Source organism: Cladosporium halotolerans, assembly GCF_011745625.1.
Source record: "Cladosporium halotolerans strain TM138-S3 chromosome Unknown Sca28, whole genome shotgun sequence".
Classification (NCBI taxonomy): Eukaryota; Fungi; Ascomycota; class Dothideomycetes; order Cladosporiales; family Cladosporiaceae; genus Cladosporium; species Cladosporium halotolerans.
This window is the reverse complement of record NW_027191479.1, coordinates 263330-287685: the sequence shown is the minus strand read 5'-3', so window position 1 is coordinate 287685 and position 24356 is coordinate 263330. Positions and strand designations below refer to the sequence as shown.

Sequence of the window (24356 nt, the reverse complement as noted above, 5' to 3'; positions counted from 1 at the left end):
TAGACGCGAGCTAAGCTGCTCAACGCAATGTCAATTAGCAGTATCTTCCAGCCTCTGTCCCGAAATAACACCAGGTATTGCATGGATTATTCGACGACTATCTATATTTCTGTGTAACACAAGGACATGTAAATCAACGCTCGCCGTGAGTCAAAGGCCGATGTTGTGGATGTTGTGGAGCAACCGGCGTTGAATGCGCCCTTCAACAAAGTTTCGAACGACTCATTCTCAATGGCTGATAACGAGGGACAAAACGATCAAATGCTCAGTTGACATACAATTACATCGCAAATCAAAAGAAAAGATCACACAAAAAAAGCTGGCATAATCGAACATTGCAAAAAGAATGACACGGCCTCCACCCTACACCGTCCAGCCCGCAACATCAGCCAACCTCCCTTCCCTCGAAACAATCGTCCCCCGCGCCTTCCATCCGACAAATCCCTACATCACCAAACTCTTCCCTGACACGCCAAATGTCCGCTCTTGGTGGACTCAGATATTCAGCAGCAAAATCGCCTCGCCTAAAAGCTCGCACCTCCTAACAGTAACCTCACCATCCGATCCCGACACATCTCTCGGCGTGCTCTCAATGCAACTCTTCGCCCCAACCGAGCAAGGAGCCGGATTCTACAGCACCTTCTTCCCAACGTCCGACCACGACGCGGGAGACTACGAAGCCGTGGCGATGAATCTCGCAGCTGCGCGGGAGAGCTACATGAGCGGCAAAGCGCATTTGGTCATCGAGCTGTTCGGAGTGGATCACGGAGCGAAAGGGTTAGGGTTGGGGAAGTTGTTGCTTGAGAAGGCTTGTGAGATAGCAGATGTGGAGGGGCTGCCGATCTTTGTGATGGCGAACGCGAGTGCACAGGGGATCTATCCGCGAGTCGGGTTTGAGCTGCGGGATGTCAAGGTCATGCCTGGAGAGCTGAAGTATGAGGAGTACATGCTTGTGAGGGCCGCCAGGAAGCTGGGTTCGTAGACATTTCGGGTTGTCATTGTAGCAAGGAATGGTCGAAATTTTGTCAATTGGCTTTACCATTTTCTAGCGACATCGATCGTGTCTTATTCACACTCTATACTCACGCCCGCGCTCCTAGAATTGCAGCTTCCACCCAGCACCAATCCTAACAGCCGGGTTCCTGACCACAGCCCAAGCAGCCTTGCCGCCCTCGGCAGCATGCCACTCGAGTGCAGCCTTCCTAACACCCTCGCTCTTCGCCTTACCACCAACCTCTTCACTGACATCCACCTCCGTCTTACCTTCCCAAGAAGCCGGCGCACCCACAACGACGACTCTCTCAACCCTGACATTCTCCATGCTCTTCAAGTACTCCTTGGCAGCCTTCGACGACGCCGCACCGGCATCCGCCAGATCCACAGAGGCCAGCGAGCCAGCCCTGCCATCAAAGCTAAAGCGGCGGTGGATGAAAGCGCCCTGCTGGAAATCGAAGCTCTCGCCATCATCGAGGTACAGCGTACCCTGCGCATCGCCATCCTTGCCCACAGCAACGACAAGCGTGAAAGGGTCGTACCTCATGAGGCCCGAGGAGCGGCGCGGGCGGTCACGGCGGGGGATGATGTTGCCGCCCTGCATGAACAGCGGGATGGTGTCGAGGGGCGCGGAGACAGCGTGCTTGCCGGGGCCTTGGTAGGTCCAGAAGTCGAAGTAGTCGTAATATTTCTCATCGTCGGCGAAGTATACCTCCGTGCTGGTAGCGCCCTCGGCGGTAACGGGCTTGGCAAGCAGGCCAGTGGAGCCGAGGTAGAACTGGTCGTCGATGGCAAAGCCCTTCTCGTCTCCGGGGTGAACGTAGTAGTTGGGACGGAGAATGGGGGCGCCCGTTGTGGAGGCCTCGTGGAACGCGGTGTACCATGCGGGCAGGAGGGAGTAGCGCAGGCGAAGGGCCTGGGTGATGATTTTCTTGTAAGGATCGTCGAGCAGATAGGGCTCGCGGCGGCGGGTGTCGATGTGCGCGTGGCCGCGGAAGAAAGGGTAGAATGTGCCGACCTGGTACCAGCGGGTGAGCAGCTCCGAGGACGGGTTGCCGAAGAAGCCGCCAACGTCTGCACCGGCGAAGGGGAAGCCAGCGATGTTCATAGACAAGACCATGGGGATAGAAGCCTCAAGATGGGACCACACGGCTTGGTTGTCGCCAGTCCACATAGCACCCATACGCTGCGAGCCGGAGTAGAACGAGCGGGTCAGAATAAACGGCCGAACATTGTGCCTCTCCTCTTCCTTATCACGAGCAAGTAGAGCATCGTAAGTGGCGTTGACGAATGTCAGGCCGTTGACGTTGTGAATGTCACGGTGCTCCCAGCCCCCGTAGTGCAGATTGTCTTTCGGCATCGTGGTCTCAGGGCCATTGAAAACCGACGGTTCATTCATGTCATTCCAAAGCCACGAGTTTTTGGCGGTTCCCTTGAAGCTGGCGTACTTGAAGAGTGTCTTCCACCACTCTTTAGCTTTGGGGTTGAATGCGTCGACCCAGTGGCTGCTGCCCGGCCAGCACCAGCCCTCGTAGATGCTGTCGTCCTTGTTGTGGACAGCGAGGTCCTTGGACTTCATCTCGTCGATGATGGGGTAGTTGCCGGTGTTCTTGATGTGGGGATCGATGATGTAGACGAGCTTCCTCTCATGGTCGTCGAGCTGTTTCTGCATGTCCAAGGGGTTGGGGAAGGTCAGCGGGTCCCACGTGAAGTACTTCTTCTCGTCGGTGTATTCGATGTCCAGCCAGATGACGTCGTAAGGAATGTTATGCTTGTCAAACTTGCGGTCGACGTCCTTGACGTCTTCGTCGGTAACGTAGTTCCAGCGGCACTGGTGATAGGCGATGGCGAACTGCTGCGGGAGCTGAGAGTAACCGGTGAGCTCACCGTAGGCGCCGATGACATCTTGCGGCTTCGGGCCTAGGAAGACAAACACATCCAGAAGTCCGCTCTCGCTAATCCAGTGCGATGTGGTGGTCGTCTGCGAGCCAACTCCCAGGCTGAGTGGGTTCGCAGACGACGAAGACTTCGTGATGTCGATCCAAGTCTCGGCTGCGCTGAGCCAGAAGACACCGACAGTGGAGTCCTTCTTCTGCGCCTGCATGAACGGAATGGAGCCATACAGTGTCATTGGGCTATCCATTTCATATTCGAAAACGTCGCTGTTGTGCAGCCTGTACGGGTCGTCATATTTGCCGTCACCGCCACGAGTCTCCTTCAAGCTAAGAGGGCCGGTGTGCTCGGCCGCACCGAAGACGTGGCTGTAGCCGGGGAAGCTGATATCCAAAGCCACAGACTCGGGACCACGGGGCTTGGAGTCGGTGTTTCCACCAAAGGACTCTTCCCACCAGGTACTCTCGTCTTCGCCGGCAGGCTCCTTGTTCTCCTCGCCCTCAGCTGGCTTGGGCTTGTCGACCTTTGGTCGCCAGTGCTCCATGTTCAGGAAGCCGCGGTCGTTGAACTTGATCTGAGTTTCGCCGTCCCTCTTGAACTCGAGCCCGAAAGGCGAGTGAGTGACGACAGCCTCGAACTTGCTTTCAGGGCCGTAGGCGACTCTGGTTGCGCTGTCGTCTGCCTCATGAACGGCCGCACCAGTGCTAACCTTGGTGCCACCAACAATAGCCCACTTCTCAGCCTCGTTGTACCGCTCTTTCCTAGCTTTGCTGCCATGCCTAAGTTCGATTTCCCCCTTCTGACGCTTCTCCTCATCCATTGTCACCCTAGCCACACCAGACTCCAGGAAAGACACAGTAAGGGGAAGGCGGACATTCTCGGACGGAGAAAGAGACTTGAGGACGGTTGCTGTCAGAACGCCCTTCTCTAATTTGACCGAGGTCGAATCTAGCTTGTAGGGCGATTGGAAGTTGGAGGTGGTAGACGCAGTGTCGGCGTATGCTCGATTGCGCTTGCAGAAACCAGATTGGTCGCATGTCTTGAAGTTTTCTTTTTTGACGCTCACTAAGATGGTAGTTACACGTCAGCAATGTCACTTTCGTCGAGAACATTTCACTTGACCGCCAAATTAGGCGGATCCAGTGGACATCTTGCTTACCGGCCGGCGTGATCAATGCAAGCAAGGCACACAACAGAGCAAACAAGCCCACCCATCGGGTAGGGGAGACATTGAGACTCCTCATGTTCGAACAAGGTTGTTGGCTGGTGTGAGTGCCAGCCAGATGTACCAATGCGGTCGTCGCTCCTACATCCAAACACGACGTAACCAGGTGGCCCGATCGGGGAGGCTCAAACGCCGAGAGTTCTAATCTGATCGTTTCTACCTGCCTCAGGCCACACGAGCTTCAGCCTCAGGGCGAGCTCCAGCTTGCATCTGGCCCCCGGTCCCTGAGCTGCCGCGGCCAATGGCAGCCCACACGCCGTTCCCCACAGCCCGCGTCTGCCCCTCCCGACACTTTTTATCTCTCGCCAGCCAACTCATACCACCGCCTGTTTCCTCCTCCATCCACCACCAGATCAACAACAGTCACAATGTCTTCCAACGAGCAGACGTAAGTCTATACAGCCACCTCACACCGGATTCGCGACCATTGGCTAACAATCCCTCCAGCTTCATCGCCATCAAGCCGGACGGTGTCCAGGTAAATCCCCCTCACCGCCAACCTCAACAAACACCACCGCACTGAAACATACCCTCTGACACGGTCTCCTCCAGCGCGGCCTGATCGGCCCCATCATCCAGCGCTTCGAGCAGCGTGGCTTCAAGCTTGCCGCCATCAAGCTCGTCACCGCCTCCAAGGAGCACCTCGAGACCCACTACGCCGACCTCGCCGGCAAGCCCTTCTTCCCTGGTCTCGTTGCCTACATGGCCTCCGGCCCTATCTGCGCCATGGTCTGGGAGGGCCGTGACGCCGTCAAGACCGGCCGCACCCTCCTCGGTGCCACCAACCCCCTCGCTTCCCAGCCCGGTACCATCCGTGGTGACTTCGCCATTGTAAGATTGTTCTTACCCACCCTTCCAAGCTACAACAGCTGACCAAAATCTTCCCACAGGATGTCGGCCGCAACGTCTGCCACGGCTCTGACGCCGTCGAGTCCGCCCAGAAGGAGATCGCCCTCTGGTTCAAGCCTGAGGAGCTCCAGAGCTGGAAGCAGTCCCAGCACGACTGGGTCTACGAGAAATAGATGCAACAGCTTACTGTCCGTCTATAAAGACATGAAAATATAACGATGCTCTGGGCTCGCCTAGTGTGGCCTGGTCGTCTACGATTGAAACGGGAATCGTGGATACATAATCTTGTCGTCTGAAGCAGGACGTATGAATATTATGATCTACAACAATGTGCCTCACTCTTCCGCGCTTATTGTCCATGTGTGTTTGCGGAGTTTGTTTGCGCACGCCAGTGGCAACGAGCTTAGAACACGGCTGCCAGCGCTGCCAGCGCGGATAACATGTCACATGCTAAACACTGCACATCGCAGCTCTCTATAGTCATTGTTGTCCTTCTTGAATTGATGTAAGAATCTCATGTGTAGTCTCGTCTCTGTTAGCTCGTCGTTCTGTAACGTTCATCATGAACATTGGGCACCCACCGTGTCGAGTGAGCTGTCTGAAAATCAGCGACTCAAGACGAAATACCTCAGCAACCCAAGCAAAATGTCAGCAAAAACGGCAAAAACATACAACAGGCGGGATTCCCAGATGGTCACCCACTCTAGTACTAGTCGCCCGGTTCAGTGCTTGTGTATGGCAGAGCGGACGGGATGCCCAATTCTCATTGACCTATGGTCGTATGTGAAATCTCTTCGCAGTTTGGAAATAATGATCCCAACCCAAAAAAACCTATTCTAACCATCGATGGGCGGCTGGAGATGCGAATTGGGCCGTGGAAATCTTGCCTCTTTTCTGGAGAGACTCATCCTCATAGAGTTGGTTCTTGACAAAATATCGCACTTTTACAATAGTGATGAAGTACAGTGAATCCTAGACCCGACTTTGTCTCCAGTCTAACAACATAACCCCAAGTCTCCCAGTCCCTCACCGGAACGCCTCGCTAATGGTATCAAATCCTTTTCACCCGCTTGCCCTCGTGCCGGCGAGCGGACATTAAACACACCTTCCCTTCTCTCTCATACCCCCGTCTCCCCATCTAACACAGCAGCAACAACGCCCTCCCTCTCCTCACCCACAATCTTCTCCGCGAGCGCCTCACCCACAACCTCTCCCAACCTCTCCTTCAACGCCTCTCCCTCAGGAAACCCATTCTGCCTCCCACCCGCCCTCGGCTCCCTCGCCAGCACCTCCAGCGCCCTCATCAGTGCCTTGACCACGAACTCCGCCTGCTCGCGACGGTTGTCGTCCCGCAAGCCCTCAGCCAGCACGGCATCGTACGCCTTCAGATTCGGCAGGATCAGCGCGCGCACGCCGTCCGCGTCCGCGATGAGCGTGAGCCCGAGGACGGCGCCGTAATGCGTGCCGAAAGGCTTGTGGGCGTCGAGGAAGTGCTTGAGGCAGGAGCGGGCGATGCGGGGCTTAAGGGTCGAGGAGGTCGCGCCGTGTTTGCGGGCGATGGAAGAGAGGAGGGAGGCGGCGTAGTCGCGGAGGGCGAAGTGCGTCGTTGGGCCGCCGTCAGCGGAGGGCGTGCCGAGGTGTTTGCCAATGAGGCAGGTGAGGACTGAAGGGACGAGGGCGGGGATGTAGGGTGCTAGGTAGAGGGAGGGGTTGTCGATAAGGGCGGCGATAAGGGAGAGGGATTGGGTTAGGGTCGGGAGGGATTTGAGGCCGTGGGTGACTTTGTCGGCGACGAATTGAACGAAGTAGGGGACCAGTTGGTGGATGCCTGGGTCCGTCCGTAGGGACTGGAAGGCGGTCGAACGGTATTCGTCGTTGCTGTCGGACATGATGGCGGCGCAGATGCGGTCGAAGTAGATCTGCAGTTCGCGCGAGAGGACGTGCTTCACGAGTGGTTTGACCGCGACGTTGTCGGCGCCGCTGGCTGCAGCGAGAGTCTGGTTGCCGCCGCCGCCAGGGCCCTTGGGAAGTAGCTCCTGGTTGCGCTGGTCGGCTTGTGTAGGGTTCTGAGGGATGCTGGGCTGCACACCCTCAACTGCCAGCCAATGCGCGGTGAAGCTCATCTCGCGCGGAATCTTAGGTAGAGGCGCATTGATGAGCTTCTCAAAATCCACCTCTTCATCCTCGACGTAGAACAGCGGCTGGCCAGGGCCTATGCTAGCCTCGCCGAACTTGAGCGGTCGGGTGCTCTCATAGCCGTACAGAGGCTCTACGTCCAGCAGTCGCAGCGCTTGTGAGATGTCTTGAGTCGTGAGGGTTGTCCGCTTTCCATGGCGCATGAACTTCAACGACTCTTCCAGCACTTGGCTCAGGCGGTATTCTACGTCGCGCGCTAGATGTTCTTGAACGTCCTTGTTAAGGCTGACGATCCCGACAGACTCCGCAACGTCAACGATGTTTTCTTGGTTCCACACAGACATGGTCGCTATTGCGAGCGGCACGCGGCCGCTGGTGTGTGATTGTCGTGTACCCTAGTAGGTTCGAGGAAGTCGCGTGGTTGCAGTAGACGCCGCTGCGCGAGTGAAGGCTTCGTTTGGGTCCAGTGAAGGAACCAGGGTTTGAGCGCGGGGATACGGTCTGTTCCAAGTCGCGCGCAAAGCAGCAAGTACTGCGGATGTGAATCGAAAGGTGTTGTCTGTGTCGCGCGGTCGGCGGCATGTGAATGGCTGTCGCGAGCAATGAAGCTCGACCCTCGGAGGTTGGATCGTTTTGCCGAGAATTCGCCGCGAGAACAGCCGGCCAGCTCACATCACACTGCACACGGGTGAACAATGTTAAAATAGAGAGCCTTAGGCTGCTAAACGCGAGCAGTGATGTAAAGCACGCTTGACGGCCGCTATACCCGCTGCTGGTTTCTCTATCGATTCGCGTGAAATGAAAACAGAAGCGAAAACTTCAGCGTGGTTCTCTGCGTAGTCTATCAATATCTGCACCTACGGATGATCACGAAGGGACTCTCGTCGTGAATGCAGAAGCCTCTGACAGACAACTACAGAAATGCCTTCGTAAATTACATTATCTGCAGTGGATCTCGATCTCAACCAAATTTGCTACATTGAAGCGAACCTTGCGATGAACTCTTCTGAGAGGCGCCCCAATTCTCCCCGTGTTGCCTCTACATGCGAAGGGATCGTGTAGTCAAGTCCATACTGCGGTGCAGTCTCCACATACCAGTCAATCAAAGCCATCATGGCAGGCATCACGTTGAGACTATCTAGTAACTTGCATTCCTCGTCTGTTCGGTCGGGTCTGTAACGGATGCTGATTCTCGGATGTCCATCGTCGCATCCGTGCGCAGACACCGAATGGCCAAAGCACCCCTCGCAGATCTGGGAGAACTCGTCGCATGCCAGGCAGATGATAAGTTTACCTTCCTTTTCTGGTAGAAAGTCGCATCGTTTGCAGCGTCCGTCGCACCGGCACTGCTGGAAGTCGTCAAGATTTGGAGCAAACGAACACAGAAACCACACCCATTCATTGATCAAACTTTTCATACGATCATACTGCACGCCATATTCAAATCCTAAGACGACAGTGCGTGAAACTGCTTCTTCAACGACGTGAGCAAGGACTTGACAGCCTTCAATTTCTGTCTCCGCCAAACGAATGCCGAGAAAGACGGAATCGTGGACGAGACTCCCACGCTCTTTACTATAATATCCTTTGATGTCGGTAGATCGAATGACATTGATGCAAGCAAGATGTTTCGTGTATTGGGGTCTTTGTCCAGCGAAATATGCAGTGCCTCGCAGTTTCGCATGTGGTTGAGCTTGTGGGCGTTGTATGAAGTGTATTCCGTCGTCAAGAATATATTTTTCAGGTCGCAATACCTTGAACTGACCATCTTAGTATCGCAGATCTCGCAATTCAAAAGTCGGCCCTCTAACTCTTTGCAATCACGGGACACCCGAAGTCTCTGAGGAACGTGGGACCATCTAACATGAGTGTCAAAAGGTATCGACTCGCGAGTCATCGCGTCTGGGCTCCCCTGGGTCCATATGGAGACATCGATGACAGTAGGCTCTAAATGTTGCTCCGAAGCTGACTCCAACCACTGCAATGGCGCAAGTCCAAAGCAGAGACAGCCCTGGAAGTACTGCGCACAGTCTCCACAAAGGTTACCGCGCTTCAGACAATTGATTGGCATGAAACCCTTGAAGTTGTGATCTGGGATCGGCTGTAAATCACAGATACCGGTATGAGGCCATTCTTGGACTGTTACTCGCATGAACCGGGAAGATCGTGAAAAATCCCACATCATATGAAACATGGGTTGAAACGCGGTGTGTAAGCCCAAGCATGATCTTGGACACGACAGGTGCTTCAATGCGAAACTTTCGCATGCTTCTTGGTATTGGAAGCGATGTTCAATCTCGACGTAATCTCGCATCGCGATGGCCCAGAAAAAAGCATTGGTCCCACTGAAACAGCCGTTGTCCTGGCCAAGAAGTTCATACATATAAGACGTTGCTGACGATCTGGGAACAAAGTATTTGTGTTTTTGAATCGAGTGGGACATTTTTCGTCGAGCAAGATCTTCTCCGGTAGGGCCATAATGTAGTCATAAACTGTTCGGTGTAAGAAATCGACATCACAACGAAGGGCCATGTACGTAGCCGTACCTGGACGAGAAAAGTTTCTGTTATTCGATAGTACCAGCAAGTCGTTGCAGCTTTCGTGAAGGAATGCTCGAGTTTGACTGAGCATTGTTTCGACATCACCTTCACTCAGTTTCGCGGTCTCAGAAGTCGGGTAGTTTGTCGACGAGCAGTAGGCGCCATTGCTAAGAAGCCAGAAAGGAATGAAAGATGCTGTCCGCATGCTACCTTTCGCTTCATGTAGCAACGAAGCAAGCTTAAGAACGCTGGCAGTGTCTGAGATGTTGCCGCTCGCTTTCGAGATACGCTCGTAGACAAATTTGGCAAAGTATTCGTCGAGTCCCAAAGGGAAATCTTCCAAGATGTTTCGCAAGTTTTGCAGACCTCTTCGCTTCCTGATCTCTACCTCCATTTCACGAAGCATGAGCTCGACCCACAGGAAGACGCCGTAAGCACGGTCTGTCAGAGCTTTGACGAGTTCTTCAATCTCGAATTGTGCGCTGGGATCCATTGTTTGCCCAAATGTGGCCCTCACCAACCGATCGTCCGCATGAATTAGCATATCGAGACGCGTGAGCGTGTCTAGCTCGATCGACAAGCAATCGTTCAGTCTAACCTTGAGGTCTTCCCAAGACCGACTTGAGATGCAAAGCTTCGAGTTTGGCAGCTTTGAACAGTCTAGCAGAAGATCAATGAGCTGGCCGTGCGAATGTTTTGGGGAACACTCATCAAGAACGTCGATGAAAAAGAACACGCGTAAGTCAGTCGCTGAGCGGATCCTCATGATCATTGCCTTGAGCTCACGGAGCGACCAGGAACGTCGGCTTCCCTCCAGACTCCAGCGCTTAGGGCCGCATATGGTTCTAGCGGACGACAGATCCGTGGAGAGACACTTCAATACATCGTGCAAAAGTGCCCTCAAAAGACCTTCCACGGAATTCTGCAAGGTATCACCAGGCAACCAGAAAAAATGGTCAGCGACGAGGAGTCTATGTCCATCAGTCCACTTGCGGAGGCTAGCGTCTGTTGATTCGTGGTCTCTTAAGAACTTCATCAGCGTCGATTTACCCGAGCCAGGTTTGCCAGTGATCCAGAACACTCTGTCATCTGCGGCCTCCAGCCAATTGCGGAAGTTTGTTGCGAAACCACTCCGAGCCACTTGATCCTCTTCATATGCGCTCTCCCATCGCCCTGAGTATTTTTGATTGCCCTTCTCATCGTGTCGTCGGAGAGTGCCTTCCTCATATATCCACTCAAAAGTGTCCGTGCTCGCATCGGATACATTGCGACTTCTAATCTTCATCTCTGGGTAATAGAGGGTCTCGAGTATTGACTCAAGTATGTGTTGATCCTCCGATGGGCCATAGTGGTAAGTGTCGCCTAAGTGTGCCCTCGAGTTACCGCTCATGCGGATTTGCTGGTACAGCCTGCTGGATCCAGATGCGTTCGCCATTTCGACGGTCTAAGGAAGCCGGAAATAACCGCTCGAGATTGACTAAGGGACACGATCTCGAGCCGAGTGGGGAGTCCAGAGCTGTGAGTGTCAGCATGATGCTGATGCCGAATGTTGTTTCTCGTCGCAGGGAGCTGGTCAAGCAGTGACGTGACCAGATGCACTTCGTCAGAAAGACACTCTAATAATAAGAGCAGGTGGGCGCCTGCATGGATGCCTGGTTGCTCTCCTTCTCGTTGCATGTTCAGATTCGAGGAAAAGGCAAGAACGTGCTGCCCATTTCTGTAGTTAATACTGGAATTGACCGGTATTTTGAAACGTCGATTCGCAACGAAGAAAGCCATGGTCTTTGACTTCACGCTAAGCAACCATATTTATCACCATTCGACTGTCACTCACCTGCAAATTTGGCTTCATCACCACCGCGCCAGATAGAATATGCATAGACCTGAGAGGAATAGCCTTACCAGACTGAAGTCAACCCTAGTAGCAGCTCACACATATTATCTGCGCCTCATCTGATCTTGGTTTCCATTCGATCATGGAACGGGATCCTTATCACCCACACTAAGGGAAGCTTCCAGCGATGTCTACCGCAATCACCAAATCCAGCAATGCACCACCCAAGTACACTTCCCCAGCGTCTTGTACCCTCCATTCACCCACGCCGCCACAGTCGCACCAGGACAGACCGCCCCCTCCTACCCACCCAGCCGAGCGCCGACGAAAGTTCCCTCTGTCCTCTCAGTCCCAGCTTCTCGAAATTATCTCACGCCCCTCTCTTCCCACTTCCCCAAACCCGCCCCCAACCCCTCCTCCACACCATCAAAACCCTCCCCAAGAACCCCTCTCCTCTTCCTCTCCCATCTGCTCCTTCCCTCTCCGACCCCATAGCCGTCCCTTCCAGCACCTTTCCCTTGCCACTCCCAGCTCCACCCAAACCCCCATCCACCCTCCCGCCGTCCGGAGTGCCAACCCTATGCGGCGGCCGCGGCGGGGGATTCGAGCCCGGAAACCAATTGTCGTCTTTGCTCGAAGGGGTCCTCGGCGCGAAAAGGGATTTCGTTTGTGGGGACTTTGGGCTTCGAGGGGAGCGGGTTGTCGTTGGTGATTTTGTTGTTGGGGTGGGGTTGGTGGACATTGTTGTTGTTGTTGTTGTTGTTGTTGTTGCTGTTGTTGTTATATTGTTTGTGATGTGACCTTTGGTGGTTGAGGGTGGTGACGCCGGTGGTTGTGGAGCGATGGTATTGCTTGATAGGCTGGAGTGAATGCACGCGTGTGCGAGACTGAGAGGCAGAGGTGCAGTCTGGTGTTTCTTCAGGGCGGTGCCACGGTAGTGCAGTTGCGTCATGGCGAGGGGACGGAATGCTCGTTGGTTCCTCCTTGCTTCAGACACGTCGAGGGCTGTGACTTCGTCATATGGGTTCGAGTAAGGACGAAAAGATACTGATGAACATTTATTCATAATCGCACTACCTAATTAGAGTGGTAAGAGGCTGTGTAGCTCTTGATCTGGGTACTGTCGATCGATTCATGCGCGCGCTTCCGCTAGTAGTGCCCATCGTGCCTGGATCCCGAAACCAAAGAAACTTGAACGCCGTGAAAAGCAAATAATCCGCTGCTCGCATACCGCCCAGAGCAAAGCAAAGCAAAGCAAAAAGCAAAACCATACCGAGTATCACACACCATGGGTATAAGTAAAGCCTCCAGACTCCGTGCTCGCTAAAAGCCATGTTGATGCAGGAGACTCAAAACGACGCCGCGCTTGTGGAGTGCCATTGTGGGAAATCATAGAGTCGTCGTCAAAAGCAAAGAAAATTCGGCTGCCAAGGTGTTTGGTGTTGGGTATGCTGTTTACCAGGAAGGCATGGCGCACTAGATAACGGTCAGTATGCGCACCTTCTACGAATGTCACATTGCAGGTGCAACTTACAATATCGGCATCCCTCTTCTGCTCAGCAATCAAAGCATCGATCTCAGCCTGAGACTTCTCCCTAGCAGGCGTGGGCATGCGGGTCAAAGACGGGGTGACAGTGCCGGAGTTGGCTCTGGAGAAGCCCTGAATGATGTTACCGAAGAAGCCACCAGAGGGACGAGTGGTCTGCTGGCGGTTGAGGAGGGCGGTGGTGAGAGTCTTGGGGCATGGGCCCTGCGGCGCCTTGTTGGTAGGCTGGGGCGCGCTGGCCGAAGGCGTGAGGGCGGGAGAAGATGTGCAGGAGGTGGCGGCGGACTGAGCGGCAGCCTGAGCGGCGGCCTGCTCAAGGGCGCGCTGGTGTCTGGCGGCGTAGACGGCGCCCTGCTCTTCGACGTACTGCGGGTGGAGAGATTCGACGGGGAACATTGCGACGGTGGGGTGGAGTGTGTTTTGGAGAGGTTGTAGTGGTATTTTTTGATTGATGTCGTGTCGCGAAGAGGTTATGAGAGCGAGACGGTGGCGGCGGGTGCTAATTCGCCAGGCGCATAAGTCGGTGTGGGTGGTCGTGTGGTGTGCGGTCGCGTGCGTGTGGGCGGCAGTGCGGAGATGGTGGAGAAGGCAAGGGCGGAGGGCCAGAGACGCACGTGACGGGGTGTGGGTGTCGACGGTGAGGATGTCGGTGTGTGAAGAGGAGGTGAGTGAGCGTGGGCCGGACTGGCGCTGATATGTGTGAGTGTTGTGGATGTGTTTGCGCGGGCGAGGGAGGGGAAGTGCGACGGATAAAAGGCGAGCAGGCGTCGCACACCTCAGGTTTGCGCGCGGGCTGCGGGCGGCGCTGACGAGAGCCTTCGAGCCTTCCAGGCGTGGCAGGGCGCGCTCTGGCCGGGTTGGCGGCAATAAGCGGGGCCGCGACTGCCGGACGCCGTTGCCCCGGACGCACAGCAACGCGCTACTCGCTGTAAATTCCTCAGGACTCCGGCTATTTCTGCCCGACGAGGCGCTAGAAGCCGGCTAGAAGGCCTCCTACTCCCGAACTGGATGGTATATGCGGCCAAGCGCTTCCTCCGCCGGCGAGGAGGCACACGCCCTCTTCGCAGCCTGCACGCCTTGCGCCGGATCTTGCCCATGCAGAAGCTTGTCTGACTAGCCCTGCTTTCCCCGCTGCGACTCGCCTTGCCGACATGCGCTGTACATGCCTAAACAAAGTACAAGGGTACATCCACACGCGCCGGACGGAGCAAGCGAGCCTTCTTCTCTCCTCCACATCGCCCGAGTCGCGTGCTCTCTTCACCAGCCTTGCGCGCCAGGACCACTACTCCACCCAAGAACTGGGGAAATATCCACTCCATTCACGCCCGTGCTCACTGTGCCGCAGCTATGCGATGACTACGATTACACTCACATCACAGAATTACGTTCAGGATTTCAGCTACCAAGTGTCATGTACTCCGGTCAGCCAGCGAGCGGCCCGGATGCTACAGTACCTACACCCCAGCCCTTCCGTCCGGCATTCCTTTTCTAGCCCAGGGCGTCGTTGCACCCCTCACTTCGAGCCAATACGTCGCGCAAGGCGCTGATGAGTAACACTGTACCTTCAGCCCGGTTGCCGGCGCTTGGACGGACGTGGTATTTCCAGCGCCACCTCCATCACCTGTCGGACGAGGTCGGACGAACCAATTATGTTTCTATTACTACGTCATCTGTAACAATGTCGCAAGGGATGCCTAGCGACGACGAGCTCCTGGTAGCTCGATCGAAGTGTAGGACCTAGACGCTCAGATGGGAATGGGACGGTCGCTGGAGCGTGCGTTCACACCATTTCTGCAGCCACCATAGTTCACAAGATCTCCATGGTAAAACCTCACATGGATTCCTTCGTCGTCTCTCAGTCACTTCGGAGCTCTTTTTTAGGACCCTCATAGCAGACAGCCAAAGTATACCCTGCAGACCTGCTCACTTGAGTCAACCACCTGTGGCTCGATCGGAAGTTGCAAATCTTAAGCTCGATCTTTCAATCTCTGTCTAGATCCTATGCAATGGCAATCTAATAAATGTATCGAAACTCGAGGTTGTCTTCTCCTTCCTCGCCAACCCGATCATCTGCGATTTCCCCTCTCTGGATCCTGCTTTTGTGGGCGTTGAGCCGCCTGAAGTACATAATCTGCACGGCAATGAGCATCATCGCTAGAACGGTGCAGGCGAACGAGAACCAGTTTCCGAGCCGGTACGGAGCTCCGCGGTACACTTGGCCGGAGACAATACCAGCAAGGTTGCCGATGGCTTGCGAGAAACCTATTGCGGTGGCACGGCGATAGTGGGGTGCGGTATTGTTTGCGATCCACATCTCGTTGAGTCCGGCTCCGCAGTAGAGCGGCAACGCGACGAGGTAGCAAGCGAAGTACTTGACGCCGCTGATGGGGACGAGTAAGATCAGCAAGTATGCCACGACTGCGAAAACATCCAAGAATGCCAGGAAAGAGCCGCGCAGGCCGTATCTATCGCCTAGCATAGCCGCGACGAAGAAGCTGATGCCGCCCAGCGCATACACTGGAACGCTGAGATACTGAGCCTGAAGACCAGTGTAGCCCAGATCATTCCGCAAGATCGATGGCAAGAAGGTGGAGAAGCCGTAGAGGACGATGTCTTGGAGGAACTGGACCGATGCCGCGGCGTAGATTCTCCAGTGCCCAAGGACCGAGCGGACCTGAGCCCAAGAAAACTTGGAATCGCCCATGTACTCCCTCCGTTTCAATTCGCGAGCTGCCAGGACTTCCAACTCTTCTGCTGTGAAGAACTTGGCTTGGGCGGGATTCTCTGGCAGACCGAACCAAACGAATGGCACAATGGTGAGGGAAACGACGCCTTCGATGATGTATAACCACGACCATGCGCGGAGACCTCCGGCAGTTCCGATGTATGTAATGCCAGTCGCCACCAGACCGCCGAACATGCCAGACAAGGCCATCGAACTGAACAGGTACGCAAAGCGTAAGCCTTGCTCCTGCCTGTTGTATATCATGGTCATGTAGAGACTTGAAGACCACCTCACAGTCAGCGGATGACACTTTGTACCATGAAGGAGCCAACTCACGAGATGCAAGGGAAGAATCCGGCTTCGCATACTCCAAGGAGTAGCCGACATGCGACAAGCGCGCCATAAGATTTGCAAAAGGCAGTACCGATGGTGACAAGAGACCAGCCTGTAGCCATGACGGTCATGGCGCGATGAGGCTTCATCTTCCGAAGAGCCAGGACCAGAGGGAAAATGAGGCCAACGTAAGTCGCGTAGAAAACACTGACAACAGTGCTGTACTGACCAGCACTCAGATTGAGCTGATCGTTCATGCCGGCCACGGCGGCATTGCCAATGTTGCTCCTGTTTAGATATGAAAGAAAGTAAAGCGACATGAAGATCGGAGCCAAGTGTGAGTCGAGTTTCCGCAGAATCCTTTTCTCGATGACAGGGTCGACGTAGATTTCGATGTCAGCATTCTGTGATGGACGCTTCTCGCAACTGTTCATATCCAGGCTGCTGTTTATCTTTGCAGTCTCACCAGTGAGCGGGCCTGGCTGGGTCGGCTGTGACATTTTCTTGGATATGCGATCGTCGATTGTCGTTTGTGTTGATCAAATCAGCGCATTGAAATATTTGCCAACTTGTGGTCAGTTGAGAACATGTCGAGAAAGCATTCCATGTTTGTATGTCTGCAAAGGAAGGCCCAGGACTTCATCCTCGGAAGATATGCAGAAGGGCAAACTGCCGCGGGAGAAACGACAGCCAACATCTATCAGATAAACGGATCGATTTCCCCATTCTGTCCGCATGGAATCTAACGCGACCGCCTCTCTCTCGTGGTACGTGGGGGAAGAATAGATTGGCCGTATCAAGTGATCGGAGGTTACGATAAGCGCCTAGGCTGCAAGGCATTCGCGCGCTCCTCGGAGGCCGAACCCCCGCGGAGTTTGCTGTCCTCTCGCGCTCCTCTGCTTCCACTCAACTTGGTCCTCGCGCTCCTCGCATCTCTTTCGCCACGGCGTCTGTGCCCGGAGGAAGACACTCTCCTCGTCCCCAACGACATCAATTGTCCCTTACAGACCCTTTTCGGACAATGTCCGAGGGCCCTGCGCAAAGGGCGACCGCCGCGCGCGGCACTCCTTCGGCGGGGCCACACCGCGTATCGTACGACACGCAACAGTCACAACACTTCTGTAATAGCATGCTGACACCTTAGGGTATCTTCAGTTGCGAGAGATGTCGCAAGCGCAAAGTCAGTGCCTGGACTGCTCCAGGATTCGCATTCTGGCATTAGCATGGGGCAAGGCATGTCTTGGTGCTGATGATAGAATGTAGGTCAAATGCAACCGCCAGAAGCCTTGCTCTCGGTGCACAGAGAACAATGTAGAGTGCAACTACTCAACAGTAGAAAGTCGCCGCAGGTAGGAGCATCCCTGGATATTGCCTGCAATTGTGTCCTGTCCCAACCCTGGCACGTGGAAAGGTGCGCTTGTTGACCAACGGCCAGACCAGTATCACGTAAGTATGTGAACAATCTAGAGACCCGCGTCAACTCCATGAGTTCTTTCATTCAGGACCTCACGGACGTGGCGGGCAGTGAATCGGGCGCTCTACCAGCCAATGAACAAAGCGCAGACACAGTGCTGGAGGCTCCCGACGATGACGACTTGACAATAGCAGTTCAGCAAGATGTTGCACCGCAGACGAGTCCCGCAAGAAGCCATAATCCTGTAGCGCCGAGCACTGAGAACAGGGAGACCTTACCAGTCATTTCCCCGGCAGCAGAATCTCTCACCAATGAAAGGTCTCGCGACGGACGCATGAGGAAGATGGTCTCGCGGCAGGCCACTCAATTTTTTGGAGGTACCAGTTTGTTTCAGATGAACGTGCCCGCTCCAACTCCCGCAGCCAGCGTTGCCGCGAAGTCCGGAGCGACTTCCTTTTCGCCACTCCAAGGAACGGCCCACGTGGCTCCAGGCACTTTGCCAGCATCTGGAAATGCGCAGCCGTCTCCATTTGCGCCTCATGATGTTGTCTGCCGTCAACTGGTATCCTTGTTCTTCGCCAACTGCTACCAGAGCAATCACTTCATCTACAGAGAGTTCTTCCTACGAGACTATGCAAAGTGCAGCGGTCCTTATTACTCTGACATGCTGTTGTCGGCGATTTGCGCTCTTGGAGCTCTGGTTTCGGAAGATGATAACCTGCACTCAACTTACCTAAGCTTCTCCAGGTACGCCGAGAGCCAGGCCTTCGCGTCCCTTGTCTCTCCAGATTTGACAACATTGCAAACTCTGATGATACTCGGCCCGCTGGAAGTCGGCCAAGGACGAGGTTCGAAAGGATGGCTGTTCTGTGGAATGGCCTTCCGACTCGCACATGAGATGGGCTTACATCTCGATCCCAGCAACTGGGAGCTCGGTCAAGCGACCTCTTCAGTTGATCGAGAAATCCTTCGAAGAGTGTACTGGGCAGTGTTCGTCGCAGACAAGCAAATGAGCCTCTACTTCGGTCGACCTCCGGCTCTTTACCCGCAGGAAGCGGATGTGCGAAACACAATCCGTATTCCGTATCCTCCAGAATGGGAGCATTTGCTCGACACATACATCGCCGGAGGGACATCTGTCAATGCATTCGAAGACGGGATCGCGGTTGTCGGCAGCTTTGTCCACAGAGTAGAGCTTGCAAAGATCTTCCACACAATGATCGTTACGGTGTTCGAGAATCGTGAGCGGCAAGCCAGTCAGACGTGTGGAATCGTGCAAGCCGCCAACCACGTTCACACACTCCTCGAGCGATGGCTCTCACAACTCCCGCAGAAGCTGCAATGGAACCCTTGGAAGATCGAGAAAGTACCACACTACATCTTGCACCTACATATGGCGTTTCATACTGGTATGATCATATTACATCGACCCCCAGATCGATGTTCGGACGAAGATTTGTCATCACGAAGCGAGGAAGTCGATATTTGCTATCAATCGCTTGCTGCGATTCTTCGTCTGCTGAGTAGCTACCAGCGGCACTATTCTCTAAGGACCCTACCTCTAGAGAGTGTTCACACGTTAGCTGCTGCTGCCCGAATCATTCTCTTGAAGAAACGACTTGAAGAATCTTCATGGTCGGCCATCTCTGTGAGAAAGCCTCTCGACCAAATCCTCGATGTCATGGATTCTGTCAGCACGGTTTGGCCGTGTGTTGTGGAGATCAAGACTGGAATCGAAAGCGTGACACAAAGCAGTCCTCAGTCCCATGGACAATCTCCGAACGTTGAACAGGACTACCTTAGCTTTCTTGACAATGGCGGTAATTCCTTGTCGACTCCTTGGCAGAACAACATGGGACAGCCAGACTCCGATCTTGGATTTCTTGTTACTGAAGAATCTTTAAACGACCTCGCCGGCTGGAGCAGCCTGATGGAATGATCTAGTTGAGACCCGATCCATCATTGCTGTGGCGCCAGCTAGGGCATTGTAAAGGTTGTCACCTCCACGGCTCCTCACAGAACGTCGTCTTCTCGACAATCCATCACCAGCATTTCTCCTGGGTGATGTGCCATGATAGTACCTTCGAGCGCAGCCTTCATGACGGCTTCCTGCGGAGTGACACCGCAACCCCAGAAGACCGGCACATTTTCACTGTCCCCGAAAACCTCATGCAAAGGCCGACCATCTTGAGTCAGGGGTGGGTGGCCCCATTGCACATCGTCAATATCAATGATACCAAGTCGCTCCAAAGCATCCCATCCCCATGCGATTGGCTCTCCATGGGTAGGCAAGTAACGTCTCGTAATTCGCCGCACCAGCTCAATATCCTGCTTCCTGAACGGACGCATTGAAACGACGTACGTTGAGCTGGTGAAAATGCCGGATGGGTTGAGCGGTAACTTGGTACGGTACATCGGGACCGTACGCTGCTGGTTGAGATGTCGGATCTCCACTCCTGCGCGGATCAGAGCAGACTCGAAGCTCTGGCTGCAGCCGATGACAAACGCCACATGATCGCTAGTCCACTGGGAAAGGATGTCGTTGACTGCAGTGTGAACCAGCTTGCCGTCAGCGTAGACGTTGTATCGAGGGCAATCGGTGCGGAGGTCGAGATCGGCTGCTAGGTCTTCGTCGCGTACTTGCGGCAGATGGGATTTGAGCATTGCGAAATCGCCCGGATTTGTCGATTCGGCGATCAAGGGGCAAGGTACTGGATTGCGGGCGCAGAGTTGTCGGAAGGCTTCGGCGTAGCGGGATGGAAGGACGAGTAGGTTGGCTTGCAGATATGTATCGGCGAGTCCCGACGTCGATTGAGCCCACTTGTTCTTCCGGGCCGCTATACGAGCGGCGTGTCCGGTGGTCAGGGTGCAAGCCATGGTGTCGTCAGTCCTTTGCAGTGATTAACGGCAAAAGTTCAAAGCGAAATTCGATCATTCACGGCCGTCCGAGGATAAGATTATACCACCGAGGGTTGATACGAAATGCAAGGAAGCCACAAAAGATTGCCATGTCTTCATCGCCACGACTGACAAGGAGTTGTTTCATATCTTCTGTCAAATATCAAGCGCCGAGCAGGATTCCGCGGAGCGATTGCGACTCCGAGGGAACGGTTTATCTTGTCTCTGCCCACGACATCACGAACTCCGAGGACTTGGCGGATGGCCGATCATCAACCTCCGCGGATATGGAACTTTGCGCGCAAAATCGCACCTTCATTGCAGGAGTTCGGGACATATCAATGAGGTACTCCCGGTGACATCTCTTGATGCCACGGCACACGAGATAATTGATACCTGGTGGAACGCGGCTCAATGCGGAAATGCCGCCTTCCCCGCTTGCGATTGCATTGCCGAGCGAGACCCTTGGGCGCGTCGCCGATCGAGGCTTCGTCCAGACGCAACGTTGACACCGTACCACACATCTGATCTGCTCGCAATTGTTTCTTTCGTTGCGCATGAAGGACACTGTCTGTTCTGATTTCTAGTATCGAATGTTTTCCGGTTTGACCGTCTGAAACAGGCGCCGCCAGCTTTGAGATTGAGCTCCACCGGCACGCCCGCTCACATGACGCTTCAAGCTGGCCATGTAGTGACTGAGGATTCCATTGTGCAGTCAGACGAACGCCAACCTCTTCTGACACCAGACTCCTCATGCCAATATGGCGTGGCCAACGCTACCGATGCCGCCGATGAGCCAGTGAATCCATGTCAGCACGAGCTCAACCCGTCGCATCCCGATGAGTTCTATGCTAAGTTGACCGCCACGACCATCAACTTCTTCGCCAGCGGTTTTGCTATGTCTGCCATCGGTGTAAGACTTTCCCTTTGTAGCCTGGCGAGCGTCTACCTCGCGTGCGTCTTGCGCTGACCTTGAAAGGCCCTACTTCCTGACGTTCGTTCGTATCAATCATAGCTCATCCGTACTCAGCTACTGACCCAACGACACACGACTGTAGATTGAGCGCCACTTCCAGATCTCTGACGCTCGGGTTGCTTTCATCTTCCCAGCCGGGGTGCTTGGCTATCTAATTGCCACGATGACAGTCAGAGTCATCGAGGTCCATGGAGGGCGCCGGGCAATCGCTGTTGTCGCTGCTATTCTACGATTGCTTGCAGCCATGACGCTCAGCTTGAAACCTCCGTTTTCGATAGTCCTTGCAAGCTATGCATTCTTCGGATATGGGACTGGCGTCACTGATACCGCTGGAATACTTGGGCCGGCGGCATGCGTCATGCCAACGTCGTGCAAGGCATTCTTCATGGATCATTTGCCGGTGGATGTATCTTCGGGCCACTAGTTTCGGCAGCAGTCTTGGAAAGCTATGCATGGGCCACGTTCTATGAGATCCTCGTAAGTCTCGATTCTTCCTGGCGTGTGCCTGACATCTGATCGTATCATTGACGCTTTGAAGTCTATGTTAGCATTCTTAGAGCTTCTCGCGCAGTGTTGGGCATTCCGCAACGATACCCGCGCGCAAGCTCAATCTGAGGTGGACGCTGATGAGGCAGTGGAACTCCGGAACCTGCTCACTCAGCGCAGTGTGTGGGTCATGAGTATCTTTTACTTCTTCTACCAGTGTGTTGAAGGTAGGGCGTCATGATCTATCAATTCTGACGGCCATGCTGACTCCAACCAAGCTTCTTACACTGACTGGATCGTCGTCTTCCTATCCCGTCGCTCGTCTGCTGGACCCGCAAAATCCGCGTTCGCTTCGTCTATCTTCTGGACTGGGATGGCCCTCGGTCGGTATTCCCTCGGCTTGCTCACAGATCGACTTGGCGTGCGCATCGCTGTGGTCATGTACTGCGTCGCTACAATCATTTTCCAGCTATGTCTCACTCTTGCCAGGCAGCTTGGACCGACCCTAGCTCTCGTCGGAGCGTGTGGCTTCTTTCTTGCCCCTTTGTTCCCCTCGGGCATTGTTCTTTTGGCCCCGAACTTCAGCTCGCAGCAGCGTGGTATCATCGTTGCGTTCTTGATAGCTATGGGTCAAATTGGAGCCGCCGTCGCTCCACTTGCGATTGGGGTTCTAGCCACAACACTCGGTATCGAGTATTTGATACAGGTCACGTTGGTATTCTCTGTGCTGATGCTTGGTACGTGGTTTGCAATTTTACATAAGGTTGGCAGCACTACTTAGAGCAAGTTCTCTGCATTCCATTCCTTTCACTACGAGCAGTTCTCGCGTACTTCCTGCAGCACGTCTTGGGCATGATGGCTTAATGCAGCCCTTGGGAATATGCGCATGCAAGCCACAATGTCTCCCGTCCAATTGTGATTCCGGCTTGTGCATAAGGTTTGAGCTCAGCTGTGTCACCTGATTTCTCAGCCGGATGTCTGGACCTCTTCTTCTTTCCAGCAGGCAAGAAATACTCCGAGGGATCTTGTCCTCTTTCTTCGCGGACTCGCAAATGTCTTGTGACCAGAGACATGCAGGCATTGCCGGCGGCAGGGGCGCAGAATCACCTTCCGGCTGCTCCGCCGCGGGTACCCTTACGACACCGAGGTGCCCTCAAAGTCTCACCGGTGAGACCGGACTCATCTCAGTCTCACTTAACGACACTGAAAACTCGCCCTCAAGCGAAAGAGGCGAGCTCACACGACGGTCGGGAAGCCCCCACGAAAGACCGCGCATCGTCACAGGGAAGGTCTTCTGGAGACTCAATATCATCGCAATCTAGCGATGAAGATACAACAGCTCGAAAAGAGCGTTCAAAACCCCCAGACCGTGGAAGCGATTACCATCATATCACTGTTAAAGGCAACGCCCGATCGCAGCTTGGTGACACATACATCAAACGACAGACAGTGTATTCTGGCACGTTTCCGGGGGAGTTGGACCAGGGACAAGGTCGAGCCCGAAGGACTGCGCAAACCGACCGCGATGACTTCATCCGCGATCTTGGGTATGCTCAAATGGGGTCTCGTCTGGCCAACATCACTGCACCGCATTCAGGAACCTGTTTGTGGATCTTCGACACCTTGCCGTACCTTAGATGGCTGAGTCCGCACTACCGCACTTTGCACTACGGCTTTCTCTGGATCAAAGGTAAGCCTGGTGCCGGAAAGTCGACACTGATGAAATGCGCAATGAAGCACTTGGGCAGTTCCTGCCGTCACGATGTCACGGTGTTGTCATTCTTTTTCAACGCCCGTGGACATAGGCTGGAGAAAACCACTCAGGGAATGTACAGATCTTTATTACATCAGCTATTCACGCAGCTGCCTACTCTGCTACCACAATCGACCGTTGAAAGTTGGTTGGTTGAGAGAAAACGGAACTGGTCGGTTCTGATGTTGCAAAACATGCTGCGGGATGCGGTCTTGGGATTGCGAAACGACCACCGATTGGTTCTATTCATTGACGCGCTCGATGAATGCCAGGAAGACTCCATCAGAGATGCCGTCCAATTTTTCGAAAGCCTTGGCGGGACGACTACTTCTCGTGATATCTCATTTTCCGTTTGCTTCGCAAGTCGACATTACCCCCGGATCAGTATCTCGCATCACGAAAGCATCAATATCGATGCGCGAGAGGAGCACTATGAGGACATATCCATTTATGTGCATGAGCAGCTTCTTGGGTTCAATCTTCCTTTCATGAGTGAGCTCGAAGACGAAATTTCGCACCGATCATCTGGAGTTTTCTTATGGACTGTGCTCGCCCTCCCGATCGTCAAAAAGAAAATTGACCATGGCGAGACACGCTCGCAAGTATTTCAAGAGCTGGAAAGGGTGCCCGTCGGCATCAACGATCTTTTGAGAACAATTGTGATCGACCGCACGCCATTCTTCCTGCCGACGATGCAGTGGGTCCTTTTCTCAAATCGTCCACTATCACTTGTGGAGCTTTATTTGGGCGTCATG

General features: G+C 54.2%; 10 protein-coding genes across 10 annotated transcripts; 4 read left to right on the top strand and 6 right to left on the bottom strand.

Annotated features, from left to right (window-relative positions):
- Positions 1–346: 346 nt before the first annotated feature.
- Positions 347–982, top strand: WHR41_07317 (uncharacterized protein; the record flags this gene model as incomplete). The annotated part of the gene is made up of 1 exon (XM_069375922.1): positions 347–982. The coding sequence occupies one exon, from the start codon at positions 347–349 to the stop codon at positions 980–982; it is 636 nt and encodes a 211-aa protein (XP_069227224.1).
- A 38-nt stretch (positions 983–1020) lies between these two features.
- WHR41_07316 (uncharacterized protein) lies at positions 1021–4205 on the bottom strand. Its single transcript, XM_069375921.1, has 2 exons — positions 4046–4205; positions 1021–3951 (listed from the first exon to the last, which is right to left on the bottom strand). Exons 1-2 carry the CDS (start codon positions 4128–4130, stop codon positions 1097–1099), a joined length of 2940 nt encoding a protein of 979 aa, XP_069227225.1. The 5' UTR covers positions 4131–4205; the 3' UTR covers positions 1021–1096.
- Positions 4206–4479: 274 nt separating this feature from the next.
- Positions 4480–5133, top strand: ndk1 (Nucleoside diphosphate kinase; the record flags this gene model as incomplete). The annotated part of the gene is made up of 4 exons (XM_069375920.1): positions 4480–4499; positions 4559–4589; positions 4664–4942; positions 5002–5133. 4 exons carry the CDS (start codon positions 4480–4482, stop codon positions 5131–5133), a joined length of 462 nt encoding a protein of 153 aa, XP_069227226.1.
- A 945-nt stretch (positions 5134–6078) lies between these two features.
- On the bottom strand, positions 6079–7440 carry WHR41_07314 (uncharacterized protein; the record flags this gene model as incomplete). The annotated part of the gene is made up of 1 exon (XM_069375919.1): positions 6079–7440. The coding sequence occupies one exon, from the start codon at positions 7438–7440 to the stop codon at positions 6079–6081; it is 1362 nt and encodes a 453-aa protein (XP_069227227.1).
- Positions 7441–9343: 1903 nt separating this feature from the next.
- WHR41_07313 (uncharacterized protein) lies at positions 9344–11071 on the bottom strand (the record flags this gene model as incomplete). The annotated part of the gene is made up of 2 exons (XM_069375918.1): positions 9344–9588; positions 9643–11071. The coding sequence occupies 2 exons, from the start codon at positions 11069–11071 to the stop codon at positions 9344–9346; spliced, it is 1674 nt and encodes a 557-aa protein (XP_069227220.1).
- A 1444-nt stretch (positions 11072–12515) lies between these two features.
- On the bottom strand, positions 12516–13758 carry WHR41_07312 (uncharacterized protein). Its single transcript, XM_069375917.1, has 2 exons — positions 13005–13758; positions 12516–12946 (listed from the first exon to the last, which is right to left on the bottom strand). The coding sequence occupies exons 1-2, from the start codon at positions 13410–13412 to the stop codon at positions 12926–12928; spliced, it is 429 nt and encodes a 142-aa protein (XP_069227221.1). The 5' UTR covers positions 13413–13758; the 3' UTR covers positions 12516–12925.
- A 1216-nt stretch (positions 13759–14974) lies between these two features.
- On the bottom strand, positions 14975–16574 carry WHR41_07311 (uncharacterized protein; the record flags this gene model as incomplete). The annotated part of the gene is made up of 2 exons (XM_069375916.1): positions 14975–16018; positions 16078–16574. The coding sequence occupies 2 exons, from the start codon at positions 16572–16574 to the stop codon at positions 15031–15033; spliced, it is 1485 nt and encodes a 494-aa protein (XP_069227222.1). The 3' UTR covers positions 14975–15030.
- A 521-nt stretch (positions 16575–17095) lies between these two features.
- On the top strand, positions 17096–19427 carry WHR41_07310 (uncharacterized protein; the record flags this gene model as incomplete). The annotated part of the gene is made up of 4 exons (XM_069375915.1): positions 17096–17166; positions 17230–17254; positions 17338–17423; positions 17510–19427. 4 exons carry the CDS (start codon positions 17096–17098, stop codon positions 19425–19427), a joined length of 2100 nt encoding a protein of 699 aa, XP_069227223.1.
- Positions 19428–19501: 74 nt separating this feature from the next.
- Positions 19502–20365, bottom strand: WHR41_07309 (uncharacterized protein; the record flags this gene model as incomplete). Its single annotated transcript, XM_069375914.1, has 1 exon — positions 19502–20365. One exon carries the CDS (start codon positions 20363–20365, stop codon positions 19502–19504), a length of 864 nt encoding a protein of 287 aa, XP_069227283.1.
- Positions 20366–21713: 1348 nt separating this feature from the next.
- On the top strand, positions 21714–22735 carry WHR41_07308 (uncharacterized protein; the record flags this gene model as incomplete). The annotated part of the gene is made up of 3 exons (XM_069375913.1): positions 21714–21839; positions 21901–22075; positions 22127–22735. The coding sequence occupies 3 exons, from the start codon at positions 21714–21716 to the stop codon at positions 22627–22629; spliced, it is 804 nt and encodes a 267-aa protein (XP_069227282.1). The 3' UTR covers positions 22630–22735.
- Positions 22736–24356: the final 1621 nt, after the last annotated feature.